The sequence below is a fragment of the Malaclemys terrapin genome, chromosome 6 (genome assembly GCF_027887155.1).
Source record: "Malaclemys terrapin pileata isolate rMalTer1 chromosome 6, rMalTer1.hap1, whole genome shotgun sequence".
Classification (NCBI taxonomy): Eukaryota; Metazoa; Chordata; order Testudines; family Emydidae; genus Malaclemys; species Malaclemys terrapin.
Genome location: NC_071510.1, coordinates 51,211,845 through 51,239,113, shown reverse-complemented (window position 1 = coordinate 51,239,113; position 27,269 = coordinate 51,211,845). Strand labels below are relative to the sequence as shown.

Sequence of the window (27,269 nt, the reverse complement as noted above, 5' to 3'; positions counted from 1 at the left end):
TTCTTTTCTTCTTGCCCTAACGTGTGCAGTGTGTTACTGTGTGCTCTTCAACAACTGTCATGTTTTATCCCAGAGTTGGCTGCATTTGAATGGTGGGGGAAGTGATGGATTTATTTAATTACTTACTTTTTTCTAAATATATAATCAAAGTGAAAATGCAAATTAAATTAAAGGTAGTTACAGAAAATAAAAGGTAAGGTGTTTAGAGAATAAAAGAGTATTAACAGCATTAAATCTATTCAATCACTGCCATCTGCTGGCAAGATGTGTTTCTTACAGCTGGATCAGCACAATTCTAAGTGACTAATGGATTGATGAATATCATTATTGACCATTTAAAAATAAAGAGAGACAGTTTCAGATGTTTAGTCTGCACCTGGTACCAGTTCTAGCTGTAATTATTTTAGTTGATGAAATTTATGGGTATTATTTTTGGTTCCTAGTTTAAAAAAAATCTTCACTTGGTATATTTCTCGGTATATTTAGAGTTTATCTACACACTGGTTCTTTTCAGTTTCTTTAAGTAAGCTATGAAGGGGGATGAGTGAGTGGGACCAGAATACAACTAAGTACAAAGATGCAAATGATTAAAACAGATGGTAACTGACATGATATTGAATACTTTATATAAATCATAATCTTAGAGATTATACTTTTCCATCAATGTAATAAATACACTTCTCCGAGAGGTGGTAACTAAGTGCAAGGAAGAATTCCTCCCGCAACCTATCGGCATGAAAAGTGGGGGTTAGGTTGACCTAACTATGTCTCTCAGGGTGCAAAATTTTGGCCCAGAGCAATGCAGATAGGTCAACCTAAGTTTTAGGTGTAGACCAGCCCTGAGTAAAGGAATCACAATCTGGCTCAAAATAAACAATCACAGTAATTTGAAAAATACATATTCTCTACCTTGTATCAGTAATGGTTAGAAAACAGTAAATGAAAATAATTATATCATGGTCAAATATATTTTTTAAAAAGATTCTTATTACAACCAAACCTTTTACAAAAGAATACCTTTAATTTCAGTTTAATAATATATTCATTTAGGTCACAAAATGTTGTATTCATACACTGCAGGCTTTTATAGCAAAGCTAAAAAACAATAAAATACTACTAATCAGGATCTTTCTTCACTTTTAAAAATGTTTTAAAAAAGAAATTGGAGAAGGTTGGTCCTCCCCAACTTTGTCACATTAGGCCATGCTCTCAGAAGGACCGAGAGCATGTGGAATTATAGCACTTGCTTGGTGATGGGATTTATACTCAAATCTGACTTGTTCTTGATTTACATCCAATTTACATGCACATGTGGATTACCGCACATGGAGATTCTAAATTGTCTGTGCAAAAGTGAGTGCTCAAAAATCAAACAGAGGCCACTTCTGGACAATGTGGCCATGCAGAAAAACTTTTCAAACCAACCAATTTACATACTGGTCCCATTTGGATAAAGATAAATGGCCTTCGTTTTCAAAAGCAACTCGTAGTTTTGAGTGTCTTTAAATATCAGGTACCTTTACAATGTCTTCCATTGGACACCTCAAAACTAAGGCATTGAAAAATCACTAGTCACTTTTGAAAATGTAGGCCATTTATCCTTAATTTAGTAAAAAGAAACAAATTATCTTACATTAGATCTACAGTACCTATAAATATTTCACAATGGAAACCAAACTTCTATAACCCATTTCTATGTTTGAAACATTGGCACTGTTTAACCAATTTCTTTTTCAAAGGACAAAAAATACCGTCTTACCTAACTTAAAATACCCAGTTAATTCCATGGTAAAATACATATGTTCTGAAAAGACATAGAAATAAATATATCAAGCCTTAAACATTATTCTTCAGTACCTTTACATACCCATATTTCGTTTAATAATAAAATGTGCATCAATTTATGTGCATGCCAATAAATTAATTTTGGGAACTAGTTATCTTATAAGAATAATCTACATATATTTGGAAGGTGTAAACACCAAGAATTATTTAGGACTGAATACAGGGCTCAAAATTAATATTGGAGTATGTGTCTGTAATTAAGAAACGGAATGAAAATTTAGGCTACATATCAGGATAAACTTGGAATATTTAAAATGAGATTGGAGAAAAGTGTATAATAGGAAACAATGAGGGGAATTCTATGATTTGTTATCTTTATACAGTGCCAGAGATAGTTTGGGGCATTGCAAACAAACAGAAAGATAAAGACTTCTTCCTGAAGGGTTTACAGTCCAATGCAAGATGAAAGCTATAATGGTAGCACACACACTAACATTATGGGAAGGGCAAAGGTAATGAAATTGAGGCAGATGCATCTCTTGGGATAAAGGGATTAGGCGTGGGGGATGCTCTGATTCCTGCAGAGTTAGAAGTGAAAAACTGGTTGCATTTCAAATACCTTTTGAGTTCCCTTTTTATGCAATGTCGTTATTATAAAATATTAAGAGTGCTGGTGCCTACAATTCAAGGAAGATAGTGATAAATTGAAGAGGGTTCAGAGAAGAGCCATGAGAATGATTTAAGGATAGAAAACATGCCTTCTAGCTCAATCTATTTAGTTTAACAAAGAGAAGGTTAAGAGGTGACTCGATTAAGTATCTAGATGGGGAACAAATATTTAATAATGGGCTTGTCAATCCAGCAGAGGAAGGTGTAAAACAATGTAATGGCTGGAAGTTAAAGATAGACAAATTCAGAATGGAAATAAGATGTCATTTTTTGACAGAGGGAGTAATTACCATTGGAATACTTTACCAATGGTCATGGTGGATCCTCTAATCAGTGACAATTTTTAAATCAAGACTGGATCCCTGTAAAAGGTATGGTCTAGGAATTTTGGGGAAGTTGTATGGCCTGTGTTGGAGCTCTGACTAGATGATCACAATGGTCCCTTCTGGCCTTGGAATCTGTGGAAGTTGGATGGATGGGTGTTGTGGAAGAGGAGATATTTGAAAGAGGGGGTGGTGACTATTTGGCATACAACATAGGGAATCTGTTAAAAGACATAATCCATAAAAGACATCGGAGGAAGAGGACAAAGGTAAGACAGAAAAGGAGATGCTTCCATTGGCCAACAAATGCTCTCTCAGCTAATGCAGGCACAGACAATAAGTTTAATACTGAGCAACATTAACTGAGGCATTGTTACCCCCTCTTCTAGAAGGGAGTATGGCTGAAGAACTCCTCCTGCATACATGGCTATGCCCCTAGACAAGCTGGGGGAGTCCTGGATAGAAAGAGGTTTGTGGGGGGAAGGGCGGAGAGAGGAGAATTCAGAGGGGAATGGATGCTTCCTTGCCACATGGCAGGGATTCACAAATTCTGTTTCCTCTCTACTTGCATTACTGCAGAGGAGTGTAGGGCTTTTTACTTTGAGGGGATTTCAATGGTCTAGGTAGAGTACATTAGGATATAAACTAAGAATTAAACTGTCACTGGGAGAAAAAGCTTTATCAAAGCTTAGGAACTTCTGCGCAATTTTTAGGGTAAATACCAATAGTGAGAAAATTAGTAGCAAGGCTTTTATGCTGGCTCTACATTCAAATATAGGCATGAGAGGAAGAGAGATAAAAGAGAGAAAATAGAATTTGCAATACACACCCCTCCCTCCAAAGACAAGAAAGCTGTATGTAAAATAAAATAAACTTAATTTAGTAGAATTCTAAAGATCTATTGTGCTGTCTTTGCTGCACACAGTGTAGCAATATCTGCTTTTAAAAAGATATTTAAGGGCCAAAAATTGCACTGAAAGCAAGTAAAGGCATCTATTACAAAGGGCTTTGCTTTGAACTTTGACAACATAAAGAGCTTCAGCAGTACCAAACTGAAGTCATGATGTTTTCTAAAGCTAAAACTTTTGGCTTTTATTTTCAGAAGGGGGCTTGCAGCAGACCAAAATGTGCATAAGGTCCATAGTATCCACGTTGTTAATGTGAAATGTCATAATAGTAGTTACGTAGTCTGAGCTCAACAGCAGAAAATCCTGGTCGCTCATCAATCCTGTAAGAGGAAGAGAGATATAACTGTACAGTAATTGGAAACCTGTGAAAGGAATGGCCTTTGGACCACTGCTCCATCTCCTTATAGCTCCAGACTTTGCTGAAGGTTCATGTAAATGGCCAAGATTATTTTATTAGAATTACCACCAGAGAGAACACCAAATGGTGATTGTCACACTAAAATACATCCAGATCAACTAACCCATCATATAGACAATGCAATATATTACCCATTACTATATGTAGCCAGAGTCAGTGATACACCTGTACATGAAAGGCTAAAACTGCTCCTCTTTACCTTCTACCTCATTTATTTCAGATGTAAGGTGTGGAAGATAGTCCATACAGTGCACCATCTGACTCATAATGAGAGCTATGACCACAGCCTTGGAGTTGCTTCTGATCATCTTTGAGAATGGTCCTGGATATGTGGGTAGAATGCGTTTCTTTTACCCACTATTAATTCAGGCAATTGATTAAATTGAGAACAAGTCCTTGTGAAATTTACATTATACAGGGATCCATTTACTTCATATGGCCATAGAATTGCTTTTCAAGCACAGGTGCACTGTCCTTAGCATTTTCCCCAGTACATTTATTTCACGGATATAATAATCAGCTTTCTCATAATATATTTATTCAATTATGTCATAATTAAGTGTTTAAGACTTTGCAATTAATCCTGACAGAAGTGATTCTGATGTGATCAACAACTGTTTATGGCATTCATTGAATTAAACAGAGAAGAAAGTCAGGCTTATTATAAGAAAGAATCTATATTTCTGTGAAGCGCATTATGTTTGTTGTTATTTCTAGAAGCACTGTGCTCACGAGGACTGTGTTCCTGCCATGACATACCATCCACCAATTCTGCTTTCAGTTATTTACTGATGTAAATTGAAAGGAACTTCTCCCAGTTTATGCCAATGTAACTGAAAGCAGAGTTTGGCCCATTGCTTTCATTTGTAGAAGACTGTATCTTTTTGCAATGTACCTGTGATGATACAATATTATTTTTGTATTGTCTTGTGGGAACACTGACTTTGTAGTAGTTGTTTAGGAACCCGTCTTCTCACCATGGCTGATTTTGAAGCGTTAAAAGCATAAATTTAAATAATTTGAGTTTGAATATGAAGTCACCAAAAGACTGCATAGCCATTGTAGTCCACACACAGTCCAATATTTATTTTATAGGAGGTAGACAAAATATGGGGAGGAAAAAATCAAAATTTTGAAATATTTTGCAAGTTGTTCCCATTTCACAGAGTTCTAAATGAAGAACTTTTTAAAAAAACTTTTTCCAAAGTAAAAATATTTCAAATGTCAAATTTTTGAATATTTATCACACAGTGCAATAAAAGGAATGTCCAGGTTAGGGTGAGCTTTGTGCTTTAAATTTTCCAAATTTCTTCAACTTTGGAAAAACTATCGAGTGGAAAAATGAAACTAACTCAGCCATTCTGTAACTTTTCAAAACTTCAATCTTAAAAAAGTTAGTTTTTTTTCCTTTTGCCTCTTAATAACTTTTCCAAAGTTGAGGGTATTTTGAAAAGATAGAGGAGGGGAAATAAAATACAGAAAAAAAATCTAGACATCGGTCATTCTATTGCATTCAGGTGGCGGGTGGGGGGAGGGGAGGTGGGAAAATATCTGATAGTTGGACATTTTATTCCATTTCAATTTTTGAAAACAAGAAAAAAAATCTCTGTTAAAAATATCATCAAAAGTGACATTTGCCTGTGAACAATTTTGATTTTGATGAAACCCTATTTTTTGGCCAGAACATTTTTAGGTCTTATTCTTGTTTAAGCAGTGTGGAAAATATCACATTTGAAATCAGATATATTTTTTGTTTGATAGGTAGACGGTAAGTGCGTATAGTTCCACAGCAACTTGTGGTTATTTGAAAGCATGATGGACTGCTTGAAGATTACAGCTTATTGTTTCTAATTAAAACATCAGCTGAAAGTATATGTTTTCAAATGTCTCTTGTTTTCTTTCTACATATTAGCTTATCTGCCTAAGAAATATCAACAGGAGGTAAAATGTCACATTATACTTACTTGTATGTCCAACAGAGTTTCATCAAGTCATAGACCTCAGTTGGACAAGCCTCAGGAGATTCCATTCGCTCTCCTCTTTCAATCATCTGGGCAACCTCACTTCCTTTCATTCCCTAAAACAGAATGATAATGCCTCAGTTGCAGATAGAGTACATCATCTGTGCTTAAAATATGAGAGGTGTAGACACAGCAAACTTCTGAGTCACACTATTGCCCATGTGCTTCATTGAGCTTCCACAAATGGGTGGCTGGGGATTGTCCTGGCATGGGAGAATCACTTATTGCAGAAGAATGGATCTATCAGATATGTGTGTGCGCATGCACGTGCACATATACATGGGTGAGGTCATTACTTTTCACTAACTTTAACAAAAACATTGAAAAAAAATACTCACCTTATATGGCTTTTGCCCATAGGAAAATGCTTCCCACATTAGAACCCCAAAGCTCCAAACATCACTCTTGCTAGAAAATTTGTAGAAGTTCATACATTCTGGAGCATACCACTTGACTGGCCATTTCCCATGACTTTGTGCCTAAAAATGAGTCACAAAAGAAAAAGCAAGCAGTGGAAACAATTATACTTCTCATCAAAATTCAAATACGCCATGTTAACTGAAGAAATGTAAAGCAATGCCATCAAACTGCTTACACACACACACACACAGCCATAAAATAGATGGCATATTTGCTATAAAAGAGACATTTTGTAGTAGAATCTGTGGAGTTGTTATTGTGCTAGTCACAGTATTCCACACTATGTTCTAGCATAGGAATACCATGAATACCACAGTAAAGGTAAATTTACCTGCAAATGATTTTTGGTCATGTTTTTAATGGCATCTACTGCATGCTGTTCTTTTATTTAACATTCAATCCTTTTGTCACTCTTTTAAAAATAAAGGTTTTCATATCAAGTCTCATTTGCACAACCTGAGACATAACAATTAACCTGAGGCTCATACTTGCTTCAAGGCAGAACTTGGTTTCAAGCAGAGATTCCCTTTTGCCTCAAAACAGCATAGGGACTGATAATATTGCAATATGATACTGAGTTGCAATCTGATTGTTTCTTAACTCTATTCTGTGGCAATACCAAGTTATCACAAGGCAATGTCACTGTGAAATTCCACTCTGCTTTTCAGTGGGAAAGAGGACTGCACCTTTGTCATCGGCTCTCAGGGCTGGTCTGGGCTGGTCTACACTACTGCATAAGTCGATGTAACTTATGTCACTTAGGGGTGTGAAAACGACATCCCCTTGAGCGACATAAGTTACATCAGCTTAAAGTGCTATCCACACCTTGCTATGGTGGCCTCTCGCAGAGGTGGAGTAATTATGCTGATATAGTGGGGTAGTGTAGACATGCCCTCAGTTAAGATCCCCTCTTCACTTGAGACAAACTGTGCTTTTAAAGAGCTCATCCTGACCCCAAACATTTTAATTGTAATTAAAAACATATTTCTACTGTTTGTGGCTCCCCAACACCAATCACAATGAGCATCCTCACACTTTTCTTAATGCTACTGCTCATGTGTGAGAAACACCTGCCTTCATGCATGTTGGCCTCTACCTTACCTATGATGATAAATCAATCGAGTAGGAGGAAGGAGGAGGAGAGGGCAGGGGCAAGGAATGATTTGAATTGCAAGGCCTCACATGCATATCTAGCTATTCACCTAGCCCTGGAGATGTTTTGACAAGGAAGACAGAGCAATGAAAAGCATGGGGAGAAGCTGGTATCATAAGTTCATCCGAAAATGCTTCAAGAGGGGTGTTGGATCTCTTTTTAGCCCTAGATAATCTGCTCTTCAGGAAATACAACAGACCAGCTCCAGCTTAAAAAAGATAAAACCTTTTTGTATTGGGAACAGGGGCACAAAAATCAGAATATAAGATAAGGGAATTAAACAAGGCTGCCCGGGGGGAGGGGCGGGGCAAGTGGGGCAATTTGCCCCAGGCCCTGGGCCCCACAGGGGCCCCCATGAGAATATAGTATTCTATAGTATTGCAACTTTTTTTTATGGAAGGGGCCCCCGAAATTGCTTTGCCCCAGGCCCCCTGAATCCTCTGGGCAGCCGTGGAATTAAAAGAAGACATGATGCGCCCAAAGGTCTCCCTTGGCTCCCAAGGACTGTTATCTTTTTATGAAACTTGGCAGTTGTTTCCTTTCCTTTGGATGCAGGCAGTATAATTCACTTAAAACTGAACTGAACAGTTCCTCTAGAGAAGGATTTATTTAGACATCATTTGACCAAACTGTTTTCATTCAACCCCTTCCCAAAACGAATCATCATATTTCAATAATATGAACAGTGTTAGGTTTAGTTTTGGGTGATGATGTTGAAAGAGTTTGGGTGCAAAATATATGAAAATTGATTGACACTATTCTCTAGTAGAATCCATTTCTAAGCCTGGTCAAACATTTTTAGTTGAAACTGTTTTTCAACAGTAAATTGGGCTTTTGACTAAACAAAAGAAACAAGGAAAGTGTCCGCTTTCCGTGGAAAACTTTGACTTGTAATCAAAAAACAAAATCTGAAAAGTTTTTGCCTTTAGGCCAAAAACAACTTTTAGGCTGAAAATCCCCCCACCCCCCCCTTTTTTTTTTTTTTTGTGAAAAATAGTAAAAAATTTCCATGGAATTTATTTTTTCCCACCAGCTCTATCCATTTCAGTAAGGCCATTCCTTTGTTTTAATTACCGACTAACAGGCAACAAATAATAAAATATGTTCTGTATTTCAACTTTTAGAATAACTACTTCAGCTGAAAATCATTCCATTAAAAAAAAAGTCACATCACTATCAAAGTCATATACCTTGTACTAATCTTACCTTGTAATAATTCTCATCAGAAGCAAGAGCTTTGGAAAGTCCAAAGTCACTAATTTTGGCATAATGTTGGGTAACTAGCAACACATTTCTTGCAGCCAAATCCCTGTGCACAAAATTGTTTTCTTCCAAGTATTTCATCCCCATGGAAACCTGATGCACCAGCTCGGTTATATTCTTTTCCTTGACATGTCTGAAAGTCATAATTGGGTCTGTAAGAGGTCAGTAGTTCATTTTCATGACTTTTAATGGAGCTACTGTACAAATTCATTAAATGACCTTCCTCGCATCATATGGGTCATCATGTTAATTTATGTTTTAATAAACTTTAATTAGAACTGATGACAGAAGTGGCTCCTGAACAAAAATAAGAGTTGTATGCTCAGATTAACAGGCCATTGATAGTGGGGCATTTGGAAATGTTTCATTTATTCAAAAATGTGGCAGTTTCATCAGAAAATGTTTGATACCTAGGAGTCTTACAGTAGCTTTCCACATTGTAGATTTAAGAAAGGAGCCCTTTTCATTAGTTTTTTTTTTAAAAGAACATACCAATCTCATTTCCTTTTTTGACAAAACCATATAAAACATACTCAAAGCCAACATACCGGTTTTTCTGCAAAAATTTATTTAATGGTCCAAGTTCCGCCATCTCCATTACTAACATCCAGGACTCAGCTTCACATATGCCTATCATTCTGACAATGTATGGGTTATCCAGTTGCTGCATTACATTGGCTTCTCTCAGTAATTCATCCTTTACGGCTGGATCGTTATTCTCATTCTTAAGAATTTTTACAGCTACTGGCTTGGCACCCCTATAAAAGAAAGTCCAGTTGTGGGATTACTTGTAACAAAAATTTTAACTTGCACATACACACAAATTTCTCAAGTGTCACTGTGCACCAATTTTGATACTTCTAGGTTTATAGTGGAGATTAGAAGTGGTGATACAATTGGGACTTCTGAATTTTTTTTGGCACTGAAAGGCAAAAAAGTGTAACAAGAGTATCTCTTACAATGGGTGAAGACAGCTGAATGAAAGATAGAATTGAAGGAATCATAGGAAAAATGCACACACATCCAAGAGAAGGGTCTTGTAAACAACCCCAAGATCCTCATTCCCACTTTGGCCCCTTTAAAAGGCCTGAAGCAGCATGAAGGGGCCCTGAAAGCCATGTGTCTGGTTGGGGGAGTATTTCCCAGGTGCAGGCAAATGGAAAATAGCTATAAGGCTGCCTTCCAAGAACCACTTCATAAGCCCTGGTAAAGGGGCATGTTGATATGGTGTTGTGGATGGGTGGGACTGATGTGTTGAGGGCAAGGCAGGATTATGTAGCACTCCAGAGACTCTAGTCAGCATGGTGGCATATAGGGCAGTAAGAGAAGGCTGCTGTAACTTAGAGCACGTGCAATTGAATGGGAAAGTCATTGTCTGGAGAACAGTGGTGAATGGTCATAATTTGGGCCCAACAAATTCACTGTCCATTTTGATACATTTGACGAATATAGGATTTTTAAAATTGTAAATTTCACAGTTCCAGATATTTAAATCTGAAATTTCACAGTGTTGTAACCTTTGGGGTCCCGACCTAAATTCACTGTAATCTGCGCAGTTGTGCAGCAGCCTTCTTAGCGCCATGCAGGCACTCAGGGAACCCGCCCGGGGATCTGCTGGGGCTGAGGGAGGGGCGCCCCTCCCCAGCCCCAACCTAGCCTAGCCCCCAATCTGCTGTGGTACCCCCCTCCCAGCCTGAACCCAGCCCCAACTTGGACTGCTGCGGCACCCCTCCTCGGCATTGAACTCAGCTCCGACCTGGCCTGCTGGGGGAGAGGCGCCTATGCTGTGGTTCCAACCCCGGAGCCGCTGCAGCAGAGAGAGGTGCCTTCCCCTCCCCCCAGCCCAGGTGCTGCTGCAGGGAGAGAGAGCCGGGGGGGGAAGGAGGGAAGGAAAAAAAGAGTCCTCTCTCCCTACCATAGCCCCGGAGCACCCTCCTGCACCACAAACCCTTCATCCCCAGCCCCACCCCAAAGCCGCACCCCCAGCCGGAGCCGTCACACCCCTGCACCCCCTCCCACATTCCAATCCCCTCGGTCCCACTGCCACCACATGAATTTTGTTCTGTGCACCAATATGAAAGGGATGTGTCACATCACCTCCATATTGGTGCATGTAACAAAATTAATTCTGCACATGGGTGGGAAAAATTAGAGGGAACACTGGTCCCAACCCGAAAGAGGGTTGTGGGGGGCAGTTGCAAGGCTACTGTGGGGGGACGCGGTATTGCCACCCTCGTTTCTGCGCTGCTGGTGCTGGTGGCAGCACTGCCCTCAGAGCTGGGCTCCCAGCCAGCAGCCATGGAGCTTCCTGGAGTTGGGTCTGACCCAGCCCCAGGAGCAGCCTGTGCAGGGGCAGAGGAAGTACTGTCCCTACCTAGCCAGCTAGGACTAACAGCTGGAACCTGGCACAAGGTGGGAGTTCCCAGCTGGGGTGCCCCCAGCCCTGCCCCTCCCTGGCTCTGAGCCCAGCAAATGGGGGTTAAAGGGACTTTGCGCTCTGTGTGTGTGTGTGTGTGTGTGTGTGTGTGTGTGGAGTGACCACGTCACTCACCTGACCATGGCACCCTGGGCAGTCACCCACATCGCCCACCCATAAGGCTGGCCCTGGCCCCCCACAAAAAGCAATGACCCCTCCCCCCCATACCATGCCAACCTCACTTCTATGCTGCTAATGACAGTGCACTGCCTTCAGAGTTGGGTGCCCGGCCAACAGCTGCCACTCTCCAGCTGCCCAGCTCTGAAAGAAGCACAGAAGTAAGGTGGCAATACCATAACCGCACCCCTTCACCCCCATAGCCAGATTTCATGGGAGAGATCAGATTTCACTACATAGATGTAGTGGGCACATTTCCACCGTATGGGCTAAAATAATGGCTAGGGAGTACATGAAGCTTATATTTTTGGACACAGAGGGAGAAATGTGTGTGAATTTCACCCTCAGTTACTGTATGTAAAACATTGTGTCACACTAAATGAAATGGTAGTAAAAACTTACTTTTTCATCATATAGAGCCCTTTCTTTACAGTACCAAAGTTACCAGAGCCAAGTTCTTCTTCATCCAGAGACAGCATTTTTCTGTCTAGTGAGACATTTTTGGGTTTTATCTCCTCTGGATCTGCATATGGACTTTCATAGACTTCGGTGTCCATGGGCAAGGCATCCCTCTGATCTCCTGCATTTCAACCAATGAACAAGTTATCAAATTACAGGAAGTATGTCTGTTACTTACGGTAGTTTGTGCTTTCACATCTACTGTATTCACAATGTAGGTGATCAGAATGGTCACTCATACCTTTGGTTTAGCAGTATGAGTATTTGCTTAAAAAAAGTCCAGCTACTTTAGATGAGATCCATTCACTTTGCACATACACACATGGCGCTACTTGCATTGGGGGTAAGAATGGTAATCTACCTCATCTTTTTATCAACTTATTTTCCTTTCTACTACCACCAGCAGCGGAAAGTGTAGCATTTGTCATCACTACCTGCATTGTCCTTGTTAGTACACTGATGTGCAATTTTTTTTGCAGCCTTGTATACTTGAAAAATAAATAGAATGTTACAATTAAGTGAAGTCTTTCCGAGACAATGTTTGTGGAAGTTCTCTGCTGTGTGTGTCATTGTAAATGTTAGCCTGTGCTCATATTCTGATAGATTGTGTAATCTTGGGAAAAAGTTCATTTATATGGTGACATCTTATTTGTATGCCCTTACCCTTTCCATTCCACATAAATATCCACAGTCATCAACTTAAAAGCACAGTGCTTTTCTGAAAAGTGACTCTGGTAAAACTGGCATCATGCACTTCTGTGTTTATTGTCAGAATGATTTCCAGATCTAATTTTCTCTGTTTAAAAGGAACATGATGTTTTACTAACTGCCAGCCCTGATCAACCTGGCATCCGAAAATCCAAATTGGGTTCTTTCCTTCTCTTACATCATGACTGGTGATGAAGATTCTGGAAACCAAATTAGGCGACCACTTGTACCTCTACAACCTGAGGTCTCAAAATTTAGGTGTGTGTGTGTGTGTGTGTGTGTGTGTGTGTGTGTGTATGTGTGTGTGTGTGTGTGTGTGTGTGTGTGTGTTCTGCACTCTTTTTCAAGGGTGGTACAGCAGACATGTGCAGGAGCACTGCTGGGGAAACTTCCCTGCAGGTTCCAGATGCTGCAGAGCCCCTCTTCATCAGTCTAACATGCCTGTAGATGCATGTGGTAGAATCTAGCCCATAAGTAGTAATCATTTTTAAATGGTTTGAAATGTCTACATTTGTTGAAATGTTCACAAATTTTAGAAGTTGACAGCAACACTGTTACTGAACAAACACTGAATTATCTGTCTGAGCTCTTATCCACATGTAAAGGGCATTATGCCAGCACTGAGCCTTATGCTATTACTGCCCAAAGGGGGAAAACAGGCAAACCCTAAATCACCCACATATTGTTATTCATATTGTACCAACTCCCCTGACCAGGATGCTGTGTCAATGTGGTGCTGCTCACGGGAAGAGAGCTGAGAATGTAGTGGGGTTCCATACAACCTCAAGCTCTGTGTTAAGGAACCATGAGAAAGGGAGAGAAGAAGGAGAGGATCCTTCTCTGTATGTCTGGGCTTGGTATCAAGTATCGGGGGTAGCCGTGTTAGTCTGTATCTACAAAAACAACAAGGAGTCTGGTGGCACCTTAAAGACTAACAGTTAGTCTTAAAGTTAGTCTTTAAGGTGCCACCAGATTCCTTGTTGAGCTTGGTAGCGATTATTATTGACAGGGAGAGGTAAAGGTTTTGGTATTGACACAACATATCTCTGCCTACCTTGTTCAGCTCCCATTAGAGCTCTCGTCCTCTGCAGCACATAAGGATTAAAAGATGCTGAATCATCATGAGGCATAGATGGATGGAACTGCAGCACACAAATAGAATTTTTCAGTTTGCTTAAGAAATGGTGCCTTTGAAAGCATTTTTTTTTTCAGGGGATTATGGCATAATGAATGCTAGAAAGATGTAGGTGGAGAATTAGAGAGTAAGAAAGGGGTCAAACCAAGCTTATCTCATTCTTCAGGTTATTGCTGGAGTAAATATGCAGGCCAAATAAAACATATGATGCTAAAGCAGAACAAGATACTGCAAATATTTCAGAGCATTGATTCTGAGAGAATTAACTTTAATGGTTCATGCACAAATCTTATCCTGTGGTCATTTTAATTTACATGCAGTTTTCAAATCCTATTTCAGTGTAACACTGGAAGTCCTCAGTATTTTTCTTTGATTTTTTTACCCCCTAATTTAGTCTCTTCAAACCCAGGCCATACAGAAATTCTGAGCACAAAATATATATATCTACTGTCAATGCACACATTGTAGAAATGGCTCCAATTCCACTATTTTGAGGAAAACAAAGGTAGATAGAGATAACTTTAATACTCTTAGACAATCAAAGATTATGGGCCAGACTCTGTGCCCTATTCAGTCCCCTTTGTGCTTGTCTCATTGCATAAAGGGGCCAGAAACTCACCCTACCTCTCCAGCATGTAGAGCCAGTTACGCTACCCCCACTGCAAACTTTGCTGTAGAGGAGTGCTAGGGCAGGGAGAGAATATGGCTGGTGTGAAGGGTGGTCCAGTGATCCCTGATTGGTAGATGGCCCTCTGGGGCCATAGGCAGCCAATCTAGATTAGATAAATCCCCAGGCTCCTCTAAATCTATTCTGGGGCTGTTATAGAACCAGCTTCAGGATCCAGGAGCCACAACCAGTTACTTTGCAGTTGAGCCCAAGATTTCTTCTATTCTCTGAAAAGATCATAGCTGATGTTGTAGCAATAATATGAAAGATGGCTTTGAATGGTATAAGCCAACCAATGGAATTCACATTCTTAGAAGTGAGTTATTCAGCTATAAATACTCAGACACCAAGAAATGTTTGCAAGGATCCAATATATAACACATATATTGTACTTGAAAGACAGTAGATGGCTTGTTTTGTACATATTGGATTATATTACTGTTTTTAAAAGCTTTCTTTATATCTGCAACTTTTATTTTTGATGGCACAAACAAAACAGCCATAGTTTTCAAATTAGGATAAACAGAACTTCAGAAATACTATGGAGTTCAGATCAATTATTTGGTACGCTATCTTTTATACCTCTCAGTCATAGCATTTCATAAGAAAAGAAGCCATTGTTCAGGAGGTATTTCCAACCAAAACCTAAAGAAATAATTTTGCCCAATCGGGTATACAGAAAAGGTTTTACTATATAAAATTTTAGAGTAAGCGCCAAATAATGGGCTAGCTTGATCTCCTCAGGTCTACCATGGTCCATTTGTGCCACTGTACTGGCATAGTGGGCCTATAGACCTCCCTCCCCTCCCTCCCCCACCCCCCCCGCCCTGTGGTGCTGGAGCATGGTAGGCTACATCGGAAATGCCCAGAACACTCTGGTTTGTGCAGGTGGCTGGAGTGTCCCCTTAGGACCATATGCAAACAAGCATAAATTAGAGCAGTCCTGAGGCTGCTCTGACATATTGCAGGGGCCAAACTGGCCCTTGGCCAGCTCCAGAATCGTGAAGCCACAAAGATAGTATAAAAACACATTTGTCCCTCTTCCCCAACCCTAACTTTGGGTCCTAGGGTGAGCGAGCCCTTCCAGACCCAGGAATTAAGGCCTATGTTTCCTTGGCATATGTCACTTCACTTTATGGGGTCACGTTTTTATCTAGGTCATAGAGTTTTACTAAAAGCATCCTGACAACAAATTCAGCAAAGCAAAAGGAGAGAGTTAATATTAGACATTCCACAAAGAGAAAAGAGGGACAAAATTAAAAAGTAAATAGAATATGATTTACTGGTCTCTCATTTCAACTGTTCACTTAAAAGATTGTGCTCTAGGACCCCATCCATGGGAGCATGAGCTAAGGGAGGAGACTGGCCTTGAGGGAAAGCAGCATCCCCCATTTTTAGGGGAGAAGAGGAAGGGAGATGGGGGCTGGAAGGCTAGGAAGAAGGAAGATGGGGAAGCCAGGAGGAAGAAATGAAATGTGACCAAGGGGGAAGAAAAGAGATTGAAAGGAAGGTTAAAAAAAAAATGATGAGGCTACAGATGAGAAATGGGAGATCTGGGGGAATGGTGAAGAGAAAGATTGGAGAAAGGCTGTTTGGTTGATTTAGGGACAGAGTGTCAGAGCATAGAAGGTCAGTCCTAATTTCTTCTAGTATTCCTTTTACTGTCAGTTACAACGGGCTATATATGATCCAGTCAAAAGAGGCATGGAAGAGAAGGATGGAGAAAAGGGGGCGAATGCCCAGAAAAGTTGAGAGGCTGCTTGTGAAGGATGTTTCTTCTTTTGGCAGTGCAGCATTTGCAGCAAAGTTGGAAGCGAGGAGTTCTGAAATGCATAGCAGAGGTGGGCTCTTCAATTTCAGAGAAACAATGGCATTGTAAAAAATAGCTCCCTTTGTCCTGTTTACACTAGAAATTGTTACTTAGCACAGCAAATAACCCTCATTTATATCCAAAGATGTATGGGTCCGGCCAAATTGTCTGGGGACCATGGGTTGCAGACTACCTTGGGCGAGGTTGCCATTGCCACATGCCCATAACTTACAGTTGGAAGTTGTTCAGTGGGAGTTGAGGGTGCCCAGTACTACACCAAAAGTACTTGGATTTGTACGATTGTGCTAAGCATGGGAAGTTGTGAACCCAATGCCTTGAAATGTTCCCTGATGCTTACTTTAAAAGCCTATGCAGGAAACCTTTTCTGTAGTCATGATTAAGTAAAGCCCTTTTGCCATAGCTGAAGGTCCCAGATAACCAATGCAGCATGACATTCTCATTTTATTTCTTTTCATGATTGGCTGAATGTTCTCTAGAGCTTGTACAATTACTGTGCTTGCATAACAGGGAGTTATTGCTGCTGCTAAATTCAGCAGACCTCTTTGCTTTTTAGATGAGCAAAGATTTTATGCACAATTTTTTTTCTCAAACAGAAGCTCAGGAGAAATGTGATATAAATGGGGAAAGGGCTTAAAAATGACAAGCTCAGAATTTCTAGTGGACTGGAATTTGCTGATTGAAACTATGAGCCAATTACATACTTGATAGTAATACAAATCAGGAGCCTAAATCATAAAGAGGTAAAGTTATGAAAGATCAAAAAGTAATTATTTTTGAATTTTGATCATTAGTAAGATATTCTGATTTATACCTGATCCAAATTTATATATAAAAGTATTCTGCCTCTTTCATTTACTAATATTCATAACCCCAAATCCAGTAGGTTAGCACTCAGACCTTACTAGCTAAGCAAGCACCTGACACATCTAAGACATTTTAGCCCCCACTAGATGGCACTAGTTGATTTAAATTTTCTTTTTTGGCAGGTGACTTGGACTTCCTTTGTCTAAACTTGACTCTAAAGGAACGTTTGAACTGTTAATTTTGAGTCACTGAAGAAGCTACCAGGAAACATTTTGGTTTGACATTAAGATATAAAATCAACATGATCTATTTTTGAACTTTTTAAAATGCACATTCTAGAAACTTTGGCTATAATTAAGGAGAAATAATAATCTTCCTAATTAATGAAGTCAAAATAAACTTTGACCTCCAGCTCAGTATGTTAATTTTTGAGCATGGATGTAATTTTGCATTATCTTAAAACCTGCATTATTGTTGAGTACTCAGACATGTAACGTTAAATGGCTATCAAATCAGGTTTCAAAAGCTACCTCCCATTTCCTAAAAATATCAGGCTTTCCTTACAAATATGTGCGTAATAATAAAAACTGCTTTCCGGGACTGCAATTGTCTTCACAACATCCACACAAAAATACAGACTATTTGGGATGATGCTATACTGCAGCCACCAGACATTATTTTGCTGCACAGCAGCCTCTCAAAATGTGATTCTGCAATCCATGTGTGTCACAAGACAAGGCTGCCTTTACTAGCACTCACATGAGATCCACTCACTTTGCACATTTGGACCTATGTCCTGCACCTTTTGAAGACAACAGAAGTCTTATTATTTAATTCTACTCCATTTTTTCCACAATATTTACCTTCCACTGTCACAAAGTACATGAGAGAGACTGGACTACAGTAATTAATATGGTTGTAGCTGCCACGTGGCAGCTTATGAAGTCTTAGATCAATGTATGATCATATCCAGGGCCGGCGTTTACATTTAGGCAACCTAGGCGGTCGCCTAGGGTGCCAGGATTTGGGGGGGGGCAGTATTTTGCCGCCGTTGGGGGCAATTTGGCAGCAGGGGCTCCTTCCGCGCTCCGGGTCTTCGGCAGCAATTCTGCAGCAGATCCTTCACTCGCTCCGAGACCCGCCGCCAAAGTGCCCCAAAGACCGGGAGTGCAGAAGGACCCCCTCACCGCAGAATTGCCGCCGCCGACCGGGAGCACGGAAGGACCCCCGCCAAGGGCGCCAAAAACCCTGGCGCCGCTCCTGATCATACCACTAGGATTCCATAATCTTCCATCAAATGCTGGTTCTTACTGGGATCACCAGGAGTTATGGCATGAAACTGAGAAAGGGAAATTTAGCCAGAAGGAAAAGCTGTCTCACAGTAGATGTATCCCACTGGGGGAACAGTCTTCCAAGGGAAGTAGTGGAAGCACTATCATTTAGAACTTTTAACAGTAGACTAGAGAAAACACTAGTAAATATATAATAGCATTGAAAGGCAGGTAGTTTAGAGGAGAGGTTTTCTCTATCTGTAATTTCTATGCTCCCCAAAAGCATTTAACGTGTATTATATTGCCACATTGAACAGAGTTGTAATTTCCCTGAAACAGTTCACATTTTCAGCTCAAATCTCACAAGGTAGTTTGATTCTGGGCTGTCAATCTGTAAACTGGTGAGATCCCGCCTGACAACCACACACACATTTGTTTCTGAAGGAGTGAGAAGGAATCCTGAACTGTTGTGTATTAGCCATTGGTGCTAGAAGTTTAGTTCTGAAAGAATAAATGTGGCAAAACAAGAATGTCGTTAGCCTCTTAAGGGACTGCATGTTGAAGGAAATTTTTCAAGGAGAAATTTTCAAAGGCAGAAATGAGAGTTATATGTCCAACTTCCACTGAAAGCCAACAGGAGTTTGGTGCAACTAACTCCCATTTTTGCCTTTGAAAATCTCCTTCTTAAATTCCTGGACACAGACTTTTCTATGAAATATAAGATAATATAATACTTTGTCTTATGAAAACACTATTAATGCATTGGTTAGGATAGTTCATATTCACCTAAAAATGAATGAAGGTCAGGAGTCAATGATGGTAGCGTAATCCACCTGCAATATCACTGATTAGGAGGTGTATTGACTTGCTGAAGAAGAAACAGATAAGGGTGCTGTTGGTTGGCTAGAGTCTTTTGTTGCTGAGTGTTTATAGACTTGTGATGTCCAGCAACTACTGTTATTTCCTGATGGTGCTCTCCACAGAGTTCCATTCTACATCCCCTATGATCCAGTGTGCATGTGAGTCTATTGGGGAGGTGGATGAGAGGTGGGTGGCAAATATTGAGGATAAATGGTGTCGCCAGCATGCTGACAATCCACCTCTAGGTCCCTCTGATCCAGTGCATATAGGCAAACACTTGTCTGTGTCTTCCAGAGAATGGAGTCTAGGGGAGGGTGAGCTTGCTGAGGCTTAATCTGGAGAAGATTTATGGGATGTTAAGTTTGGGGAAGTAACTGGAAGATTTGTGAAACATTATAACTTCTCTTACAGAGGCTGTTTTTTGTGATGTGGGTGCATAATCTGGGGTCTGCTTTGATGCCCATCTAATACTAGATGATTAGATAGCAGCAGTGACCAAGATGGCTTTTTTCCCATCTATACCTGGCAAGAATTCAGACCCCAAGGAACTTATTAACCAACAACAGCGTAATAAGAACACCAAACAAACACACCTACACTCCTCATATACAACATCATGGGCAAATTTTCAGATGGGCTTTAAAATCTGTGTCCATAAGTATTGTGCACACAAACAAGCACATGTGCATGCAAATGGGGCATTTACAACAAGGCCTTCTTCTGCAAGGCCTCACATGGTACCCAGCAGAGAGCAAAGGATGTTTGTGCTCCAGCGTGACAAATAAGGTAAGCACTAAGCATAGTTCTCCACACTGACCAGGAGTAAATCTCAAACATCTTTTGTGTCTGCTTCTTTACTCTCAAGAACATAGGGTAAAAAAAGGGTGAGGTGTGGGTGAAAGAAAGGACATAAGTGTTATTCTCAATATGCAATGAAGCTATTAGGTATGTGCTTGAGGCTTTGCCTCTATACCTATCACTGTGCAACGATAATTTATTGGCCATGTAGGAGTATTCTCTTTAATGCAGGATTGAGTTCTCCGGCACCCCCTACCTACTTATTGTGCTTATTCTTGCAACACTGCATTTGCACAATGCATGATCAACCCCAAGACATAACGACGTGATCTGTGCACATAAGTTCTGTAGAAGCATTTTAGTGGTTGTTTGAAAATTTGACCATAAATGTACTCACTAATACATAAAGCAAGCCAATTTTCTGATGGCTAGTAATTATTTACATTAGAAATATAATTTTGTACTGGTATAATTTATTATTTTTTAAAGTATCTTCCTTGTATTGTATCTCAGGCATACTGAAAACAGTGCTAACATTTCTGGATGTGAGGAATTAAGTTATCTAAAAATACAAAAAAAAATCTTTTACCGTTGCTAAGGATCAGGCATTGGTTTAATTCAATTAACCAAGACCACATTTGTGCATATGATTTGTGATTAGATAAAACAAGGATTAGAAGCAAAAAGATTATAAAATCTACATGAACAAATTGTTAGTAGCCAGACACATGCTTAGTATCAGCAAGCCAGAAAAGAAGTGAGGTTAGCCAAGTGTGGGTAAGTCTTTTCACTCATTCAAAAACCTACAAAGACTATATTATGCACCTTTTTGCTGCCAGGCTTTGGAAAGGTGTACGATTTGAGTCTTGAGATAATTCCACCTGTTGACCAAGTCTAGAAACCATAATGTCAAAGAGGAACAGTAAATGTGTCAGGAAAATATCTAACGGTAATTTATAAACAGATGTACTTTTACAAGAACAACCTTCCAAAACATTCCTGGTATTTTCTCTACTCTGCCTCTAAGTATACTTTTAAATTATTACGCTGAAGCAAGAAGTATGCAAAAGTAACATGTGAAATCTCCAACAGATCTTCCCTAAACCATATCACTCCCTCCCCTTCCAAATCTCTCCTTTAGAAATCATTATATCCCAACATAAAGGAGAAAAACACAACTGTTACATGTTGACTAGCATCGTTGAGATAAATTCTGCTTCCAGTTACACTCTTGCAATCCCACTAATTTTAGTGAGGTTCCATGCGTGTAGAGCAAAATTTAGTCCTTAGTATTGTATAGAATTTCCAAAGTTGGAAAATACACCATACTTTGCAGAAATACAAAAGGCAAATTTGACTACAGTTATAAATCAAAGACAACAAGGCTTTTCTCCCAGTCATTCACACAGTAAACCTTTTTCACTACTATTGTGAAATTTTTATTCCCTAAATAAACAGGATTTACCAATGTGAAGCAGATAACACTCCACCTATAATGTCAGGTTAATACAGCTATCAATTTGAAGCACACCTTGGTTTTAGAATTAACATAAGATGGTTATTTTTTAAAAAATAACTACATAAGCTGAATTGAACTCAAAACAGTATTTTGAAAAACAAAACAAAACATAAAAAAAACAAGATTTTGATTTCCATAGATGCAGTCATGCCTATATAAATTAATTGAAAACAAAAGCAAATATGTTGTTCGGCAAGTATGTTATATGAGTCGATTAGCCCTAAATGGCTCTCTCTAAGAAATAAACAGGGACAAAGAGCACACATTGAAATTTTTGAAATAGTATTGTGTTGTCCTAACAATTACGAACTTACAGTTGATATGGCACTTAGACTCTTTTTAAATAAGATAACTCAAAATAATGTCCAAATTAATTATTTGAAAAGTTCTAAACCTTCAACGTCAAAAGTAAGTTCTGAGACTGTTTTACGTGACTGAAAAGAGGAGTCAATCAGCTGTATTTTCCCCAAAGCTTTCTTTTTAAAAGGATCATTTGCTTTCAAACAACTAAAAAAGCAGCTTTGTTTTAAAACATCAAACTCGGCCTAATGTACATATTCCGATTTCAGGAATGGGTGCTGTATGGTGTGAGACATATTTTAGGATTGAAATACCAAAGTTCCAAGATTTTAAAAATTGCATATTGAATCAGTTATTTTCCTTAATCTGACAATGTTCTCTTTCCATATGGGATCAAAAGCCTTTGGGAACTTTCTAGTTATCCTGCAACAAATGAATTTATCTTCTAAAGCGTTTAGAGTTTTTGTGTAGGGTGAGCACTGTTCATCACCCTTTTCCTGTAACAGTCGTTCCTTAACTTTTGACCCGATGCCTGTGCAGCAGTTTGTAAGGCTTTAGAGCTAATAATAACTAACTCACATGATAGTACTGCAGACATAAAAATGCATCCTAAGATGAATATTTTGTAGAAGTTGAAGGAGGATGGCAGTATCAGTCTAAATAAGCTGGCACTCATAAAAATTTAAAAACTAATTAGGTTTGGACCTAGAACTTACATGCCTCGTGCATGGTAACTACTATATAAATATAACAATACTTGGACAGATGACCGTTGATGAAATCTGGATGCTCTAGACTTGTTGCTTCTCTGTATTGTTAGTGACTGATCTCAGGCTCAAATCCTAAACTCATCTCCTGGCCTAAATCCTTGATTTTGGGAAGATGCTCAGGGTGAAGGAATCATCCCCAAGGTGGTAGAGCCAGTGGCTGAAGAAGTTTACTTGGGGTCCCTTTACATGATGGGAAGGAAATGTCTGTACCCTGCCCAACTCTTCGGTGGAGTACTGCTATATATGGGGATGATGAGCAGGGCTTCATGCTCTGTGTTGTATATGCACCTCTTGTACAGCCTTCCAACACCCTGTCTCCCCTTTCTGCTCTGGTTTCACTGCAAAGGAGACCTCAGTGTGGCAGAAGAGGGGACTGGATTTTGACATCTTGTCTGGTGGCCTAGTGATAACGTTACAGGAGACCCTACTGCTCTGTTAGTCATTGACGCTCCAGAGGGTGAACTATAAACACAAGTAGCTTCTCTGAAACCATAAATTGTGATCTTCACTCTCATGAGCTAAGAAATATTGGGACTACTAGAGGCTTGTCTTGTGAACACAGCAATGGCTATTCCATCTTTTCTTCCTGCGCTGATTATCTATCTCCTTATATTCCATACAACTTTATTTCTGGGTGCCTTTTCCAAAACAAGCTGGGACTTCTTAATCAGAAATATTTGAATAATAGATTTTTTTTGGTTCACTGGCAATAAAAATATTTTTTCAGGTTGACGTGAAAACAATTTTTTGGAAGTTTTCAACAAGTCAAAAAGTTAAAAAAATCATTTTGGGTCAAACTAAACATTTTGTTTGATCTAAAATGAAACTTCATTTTGGATCAAATGAGTTTTTTCCTTTTTATTTTTTCCCAAAGTATTTAATTTTGAAAATGTCAAAACAAAACATCTGACAAAACAGACTTTTCTTCAGTTTTTTTGTTTTGATTTGTTTTGTTTTTTCACAGAAACAATTTGCAAAATGGACACAAATTCATTAAGTGTTTTTGGTGGATCCAAATCTGCCTATTTTGGCTGAAAATAGTTTCAGCTGAAAAGTTTTTCCCACTCTACCCCTAATCAGTCTAGCTCAGGCAATAGCCAAGTCTAAGAAGCAAAGGATGATATCTCTGACTGTAGAGTCATGTTAAGGGCAGTCATTGATGCATGTATTTGGGAAGAATTCCATTCAGATGAGTCTATTGACCGTGAATGTTTTTTGTGGAATAGTGGGCATTAGATAGGGGTCTCTCCATGTAATATTCTCTTGTAGCACATTAAATCTCCTGCTCTGAGCACCTCCTCTGTGTTTTATAGGTCACCATTGGTATTTATGCTAAATTGGGTCCTGCATTCTTTGTAGCTTTCTCTCTTTCAAAGTAGAGGCTAGTGTTGTTATTTAAAGATATGGGCCAAAGAAAAATGTGCTTGCAGGTTTAAAATAGGAGTATCATGGAAAGAAAAATGTCAGCTGCTTCTACAGCTCAACTGGCTGCCCAGCTATTTTCAGATCCAAATCTCCCCGTTCTACTTCATGATTAAATACATCTCTCACACAAAAGATACCACTCCTTTTGGTAACTTCCTCATTGCTGGGTTTTGAATCTAGAGAATTCAAGAACAGAGTGAGGAGTGGGAAAGTGATAGCAACCGAGAAGGGCTAGTGGCATGGGGGGCATGATTACGCATAGGGATAAAGGTGGATCAGAATAGCAAGTAGGGGAGAAGAAGAAGATTGAGGGGATTAGTAGTAACATGGGGCCAGATGAGGAGTAAAGAGACCAGAGACTAAGGGAAGCAGCAGTAACAGGGTAGGGTAGGAAGAAGGGAGCCAGGACAAAGATAAGTAGGTGATAGGGGCTTGTTGGAGCAGGACAGGGAGAGGAAGGCAGAACTATATGGAATAAGGAGCATGAGAGAAGGTGGCGAAGCAGAGGGAAATCTGCTTAGGTGAGGAGACCCTGTTGGCTCTCTGGCTGGTGGGGAAGGAGGAAGGATTTGGGCTGTATGCTGGTTGGCAGGCAGGAAGAATCTGGTCTGTGGGAGGAGGGGAGTGGCCATAGTTAAAAAGGAAAAGGCAGGTAAGGGGAGGAGCTCCTTGCTATCCAGCTTTGTAAAATTAAAGGGATATAATGCTCCAGGATTTCTGAAAACTCTGATCTCAGAACAGACCTAGCATGCTATGGAAATGGTGCATTGGCATAAAATAAATAGTTAGCTGTGGATTCTACATGGTCTACATCAGTGTTTGCACTTATTTATTCTTCTGAGTATGCATTTCTATCTGTGCAGTTCGAATTAATTTTTAATTTAAGCCCTGTATATAAGAACTGCTGCATAAGTGGTCAGCTGAACAGTTCAAGAGTTACTGTTTCTCCACAAGGATGCCCATGTGGAATTCAACTATGGTAAGTAAACCTTTTGAGCTCTGTAGATAATAGGATTCCATGTAATTTTCAATTTTTTCCCTTTATATTAAAAAAGCAAAGAAATGACATACAAGGATCTCTGTTAATGCATACCAATGCTCAGATGTTAATTACAGTAAAGTCTATAAATTATATATTACTGAGAATATATTCTCCTTACAACAATCATTTTAGAAAAGGGACTAACATGGTATGCACATAACACTTATCTCATGGAACCCTTTGTTCTCCCCAACTCTCCTTGCTGTTTTACCATATGTCTAAGAAAGGGCTCAAAACTAGGTCAATAGCAAAATTTCTATTCACTTCCATGGTAGAAGACTCAGGTCTATATCTGTAAGTCCCTTGAAGTTTTAGTGTTTTGAGCCCCAGTCCTGAAAACACTAAGAATGTGTATAATTCTACTCATGTGAACAGGCCTTTTAAACTCAATGGGACTATTCACATGAGTAAAAACACACTTTTAAGCATTTGCAGGATCTTCATATGTAAAGAATCATGAACAACTAGGGAGATATAAATAACGTTAAATTATAATGAAAAAACTAGAATTAGAGCTGCACTGTAATTTCACTGATGAAGCGGAGAGAAGAATTTGGCCTGTGTTCTTTCATTACATGATCACACAACATTGGTCAATTTAACCTATTATTCAGTTAATAGAATAAAAAAATAGAACTACATTTTTTTCTATAAGCTAACACTTTATAGAGCTTCAAGTGTTTACTTTTCCTTTATAAACTTGCAAGCATATAGGTAGTATTTTCTGTTCTCGCATAAGCTGAATTTTAACATTCTGCCTCCACTAAGGTTGTGGAAATAAGATGACTTGTGTACCGTTGACATGTTTAAACTTCACATTTTAATATAATTTTAGTTACACATATGTTGTATGGAGCCAAACCTCAAGACCAAGATTTTCAAAAATGGTTAATGGTTTTGGGTGTATATGTCAAAGAGGCCTGATTTTCAGAAAGTACTGGCCTCTTACTCTCTGAAAATCAGGCCACATTAAGGTGTCTTCAGTTGGCACCCAAAAATTCAAGCATCCAAAACTACTGGCCACTTTTTGAAACCTTGGCCCAAATCCAGATGTTGTATGATGATATAGCGCATTGGGACAGTATTCTCACAAAAATCTTTCTTACTCTCATGAAAGTATTTTCTGGGGTTATTTCTCTGTGGAAAAAGCCACTTGAACAATCTACCATTGCAGTAAGAAGTGGATGTGTTTTGTGATGAAGGGAATGGATGGCAGGCTAAAGTCATTAGCTTGAGCAGTCATACCATCAGCACAAAACTAGAGCTAATCTGGGCCGGCAGGGCAGGGAAGCAGCACTTTTGAGAGCCAGGAATTTTTCTTCTTTAAAAACACTGGGTGAAGTTCTGGCTCCATTGAAGTCAATAGCAAAACTCCCACTGATTTCAATGGGGCCAGGATTTCACCCAAAGCTTGTGATCAAGGTGAAGACGTACAGGTTTAAAAAGTGTTTATTTTGTTTTTTTTAAATTACTACATGGATCTCCCCTGACCCTGCAAGGCTCCAGTAATGACTGTGGTGCAGTCACTCCTCTAACTGGATTGTGCGAGCTGGTCCACGACTTGGCCCTTAGTGTGTGACAAAGTCAAAGTTGTCCCTGAGGCCAGTGTGAGTATTCACGCAGCCTGGGTACATGCATGCATGCAGGCAGCAATGCTATTGTCATATTTTGTGCTTTGTTTGGCAAAGGTATTACATTATTTTAAATATTACATTTTCTCTCTGGCACCACTGCCTTTCATGTTCTGTTGCTACTGATCAAACACTAAAAGGCTAAACATAGGGTACCGTGCTGTTTACCTAAATGCTATCACCAGCACGCACTTCACCACAGGCTCATGTATTGTACACTCACCTGTCTATGTGACATGTAGTTTTTAACTGATCATCACTCCTGGAGAGCCAGGACAGTCTACCTAACTACTGCCCATTTATCAGGCTCTGGCTGGTATGGGCCTGTAGGCCTAAAACACAGTCTTAGTTTGGGTACATCGGCTCTCTCATTCTATCCCAGAAAGAGTTTCCCTAGAGGGCAACAATTTCAGACTCTTCCTGTATTGTTTTTCTGTATCTGATGTTTCCTTAACTGGAATCCTAAATCTGAGTCTAAACATTCGTAAGTGATAC

At 39.5% G+C, this 27,269-nt stretch overlaps 1 protein-coding gene across 2 annotated transcripts in view; it reads right to left on the bottom strand.

Annotated features, from left to right (window-relative positions):
• Positions 1 to 999: 999 nt before the first annotated feature.
• The window catches only part of SYK (spleen associated tyrosine kinase), a 76,071-nt gene continuing 49,801 nt past the window's right edge, over positions 1,000 to 27,269 (bottom strand). Inside the window, exons 7-14 of one of the 2 annotated variants that reach the window (XM_054032601.1) lie at positions 20,913 to 20,981; positions 13,775 to 13,862; positions 11,956 to 12,133; positions 9,509 to 9,718; positions 8,904 to 9,093; positions 6,463 to 6,603; positions 6,068 to 6,180; positions 1,000 to 4,005 (exon numbers count right to left, since the gene is read on the bottom strand). In XM_054032601.1, the coding sequence (XP_053888576.1) occupies positions 3,933 to 4,005; positions 6,068 to 6,180; positions 6,463 to 6,603; positions 8,904 to 9,093; positions 9,509 to 9,718; positions 11,956 to 12,133; positions 13,775 to 13,862; positions 20,913 to 20,981 (1,062 nt within the window). In that variant the 3' untranslated portion in view covers positions 1,000 to 3,932. The remainder of the gene's footprint in view (positions 4,006 to 6,067; positions 6,181 to 6,462; positions 6,604 to 8,903; positions 9,094 to 9,508; positions 9,719 to 11,955; positions 12,134 to 13,774; positions 13,863 to 20,912; positions 20,982 to 27,269) is intronic. The other variant, XM_054032602.1, reaches the window with a different exon arrangement.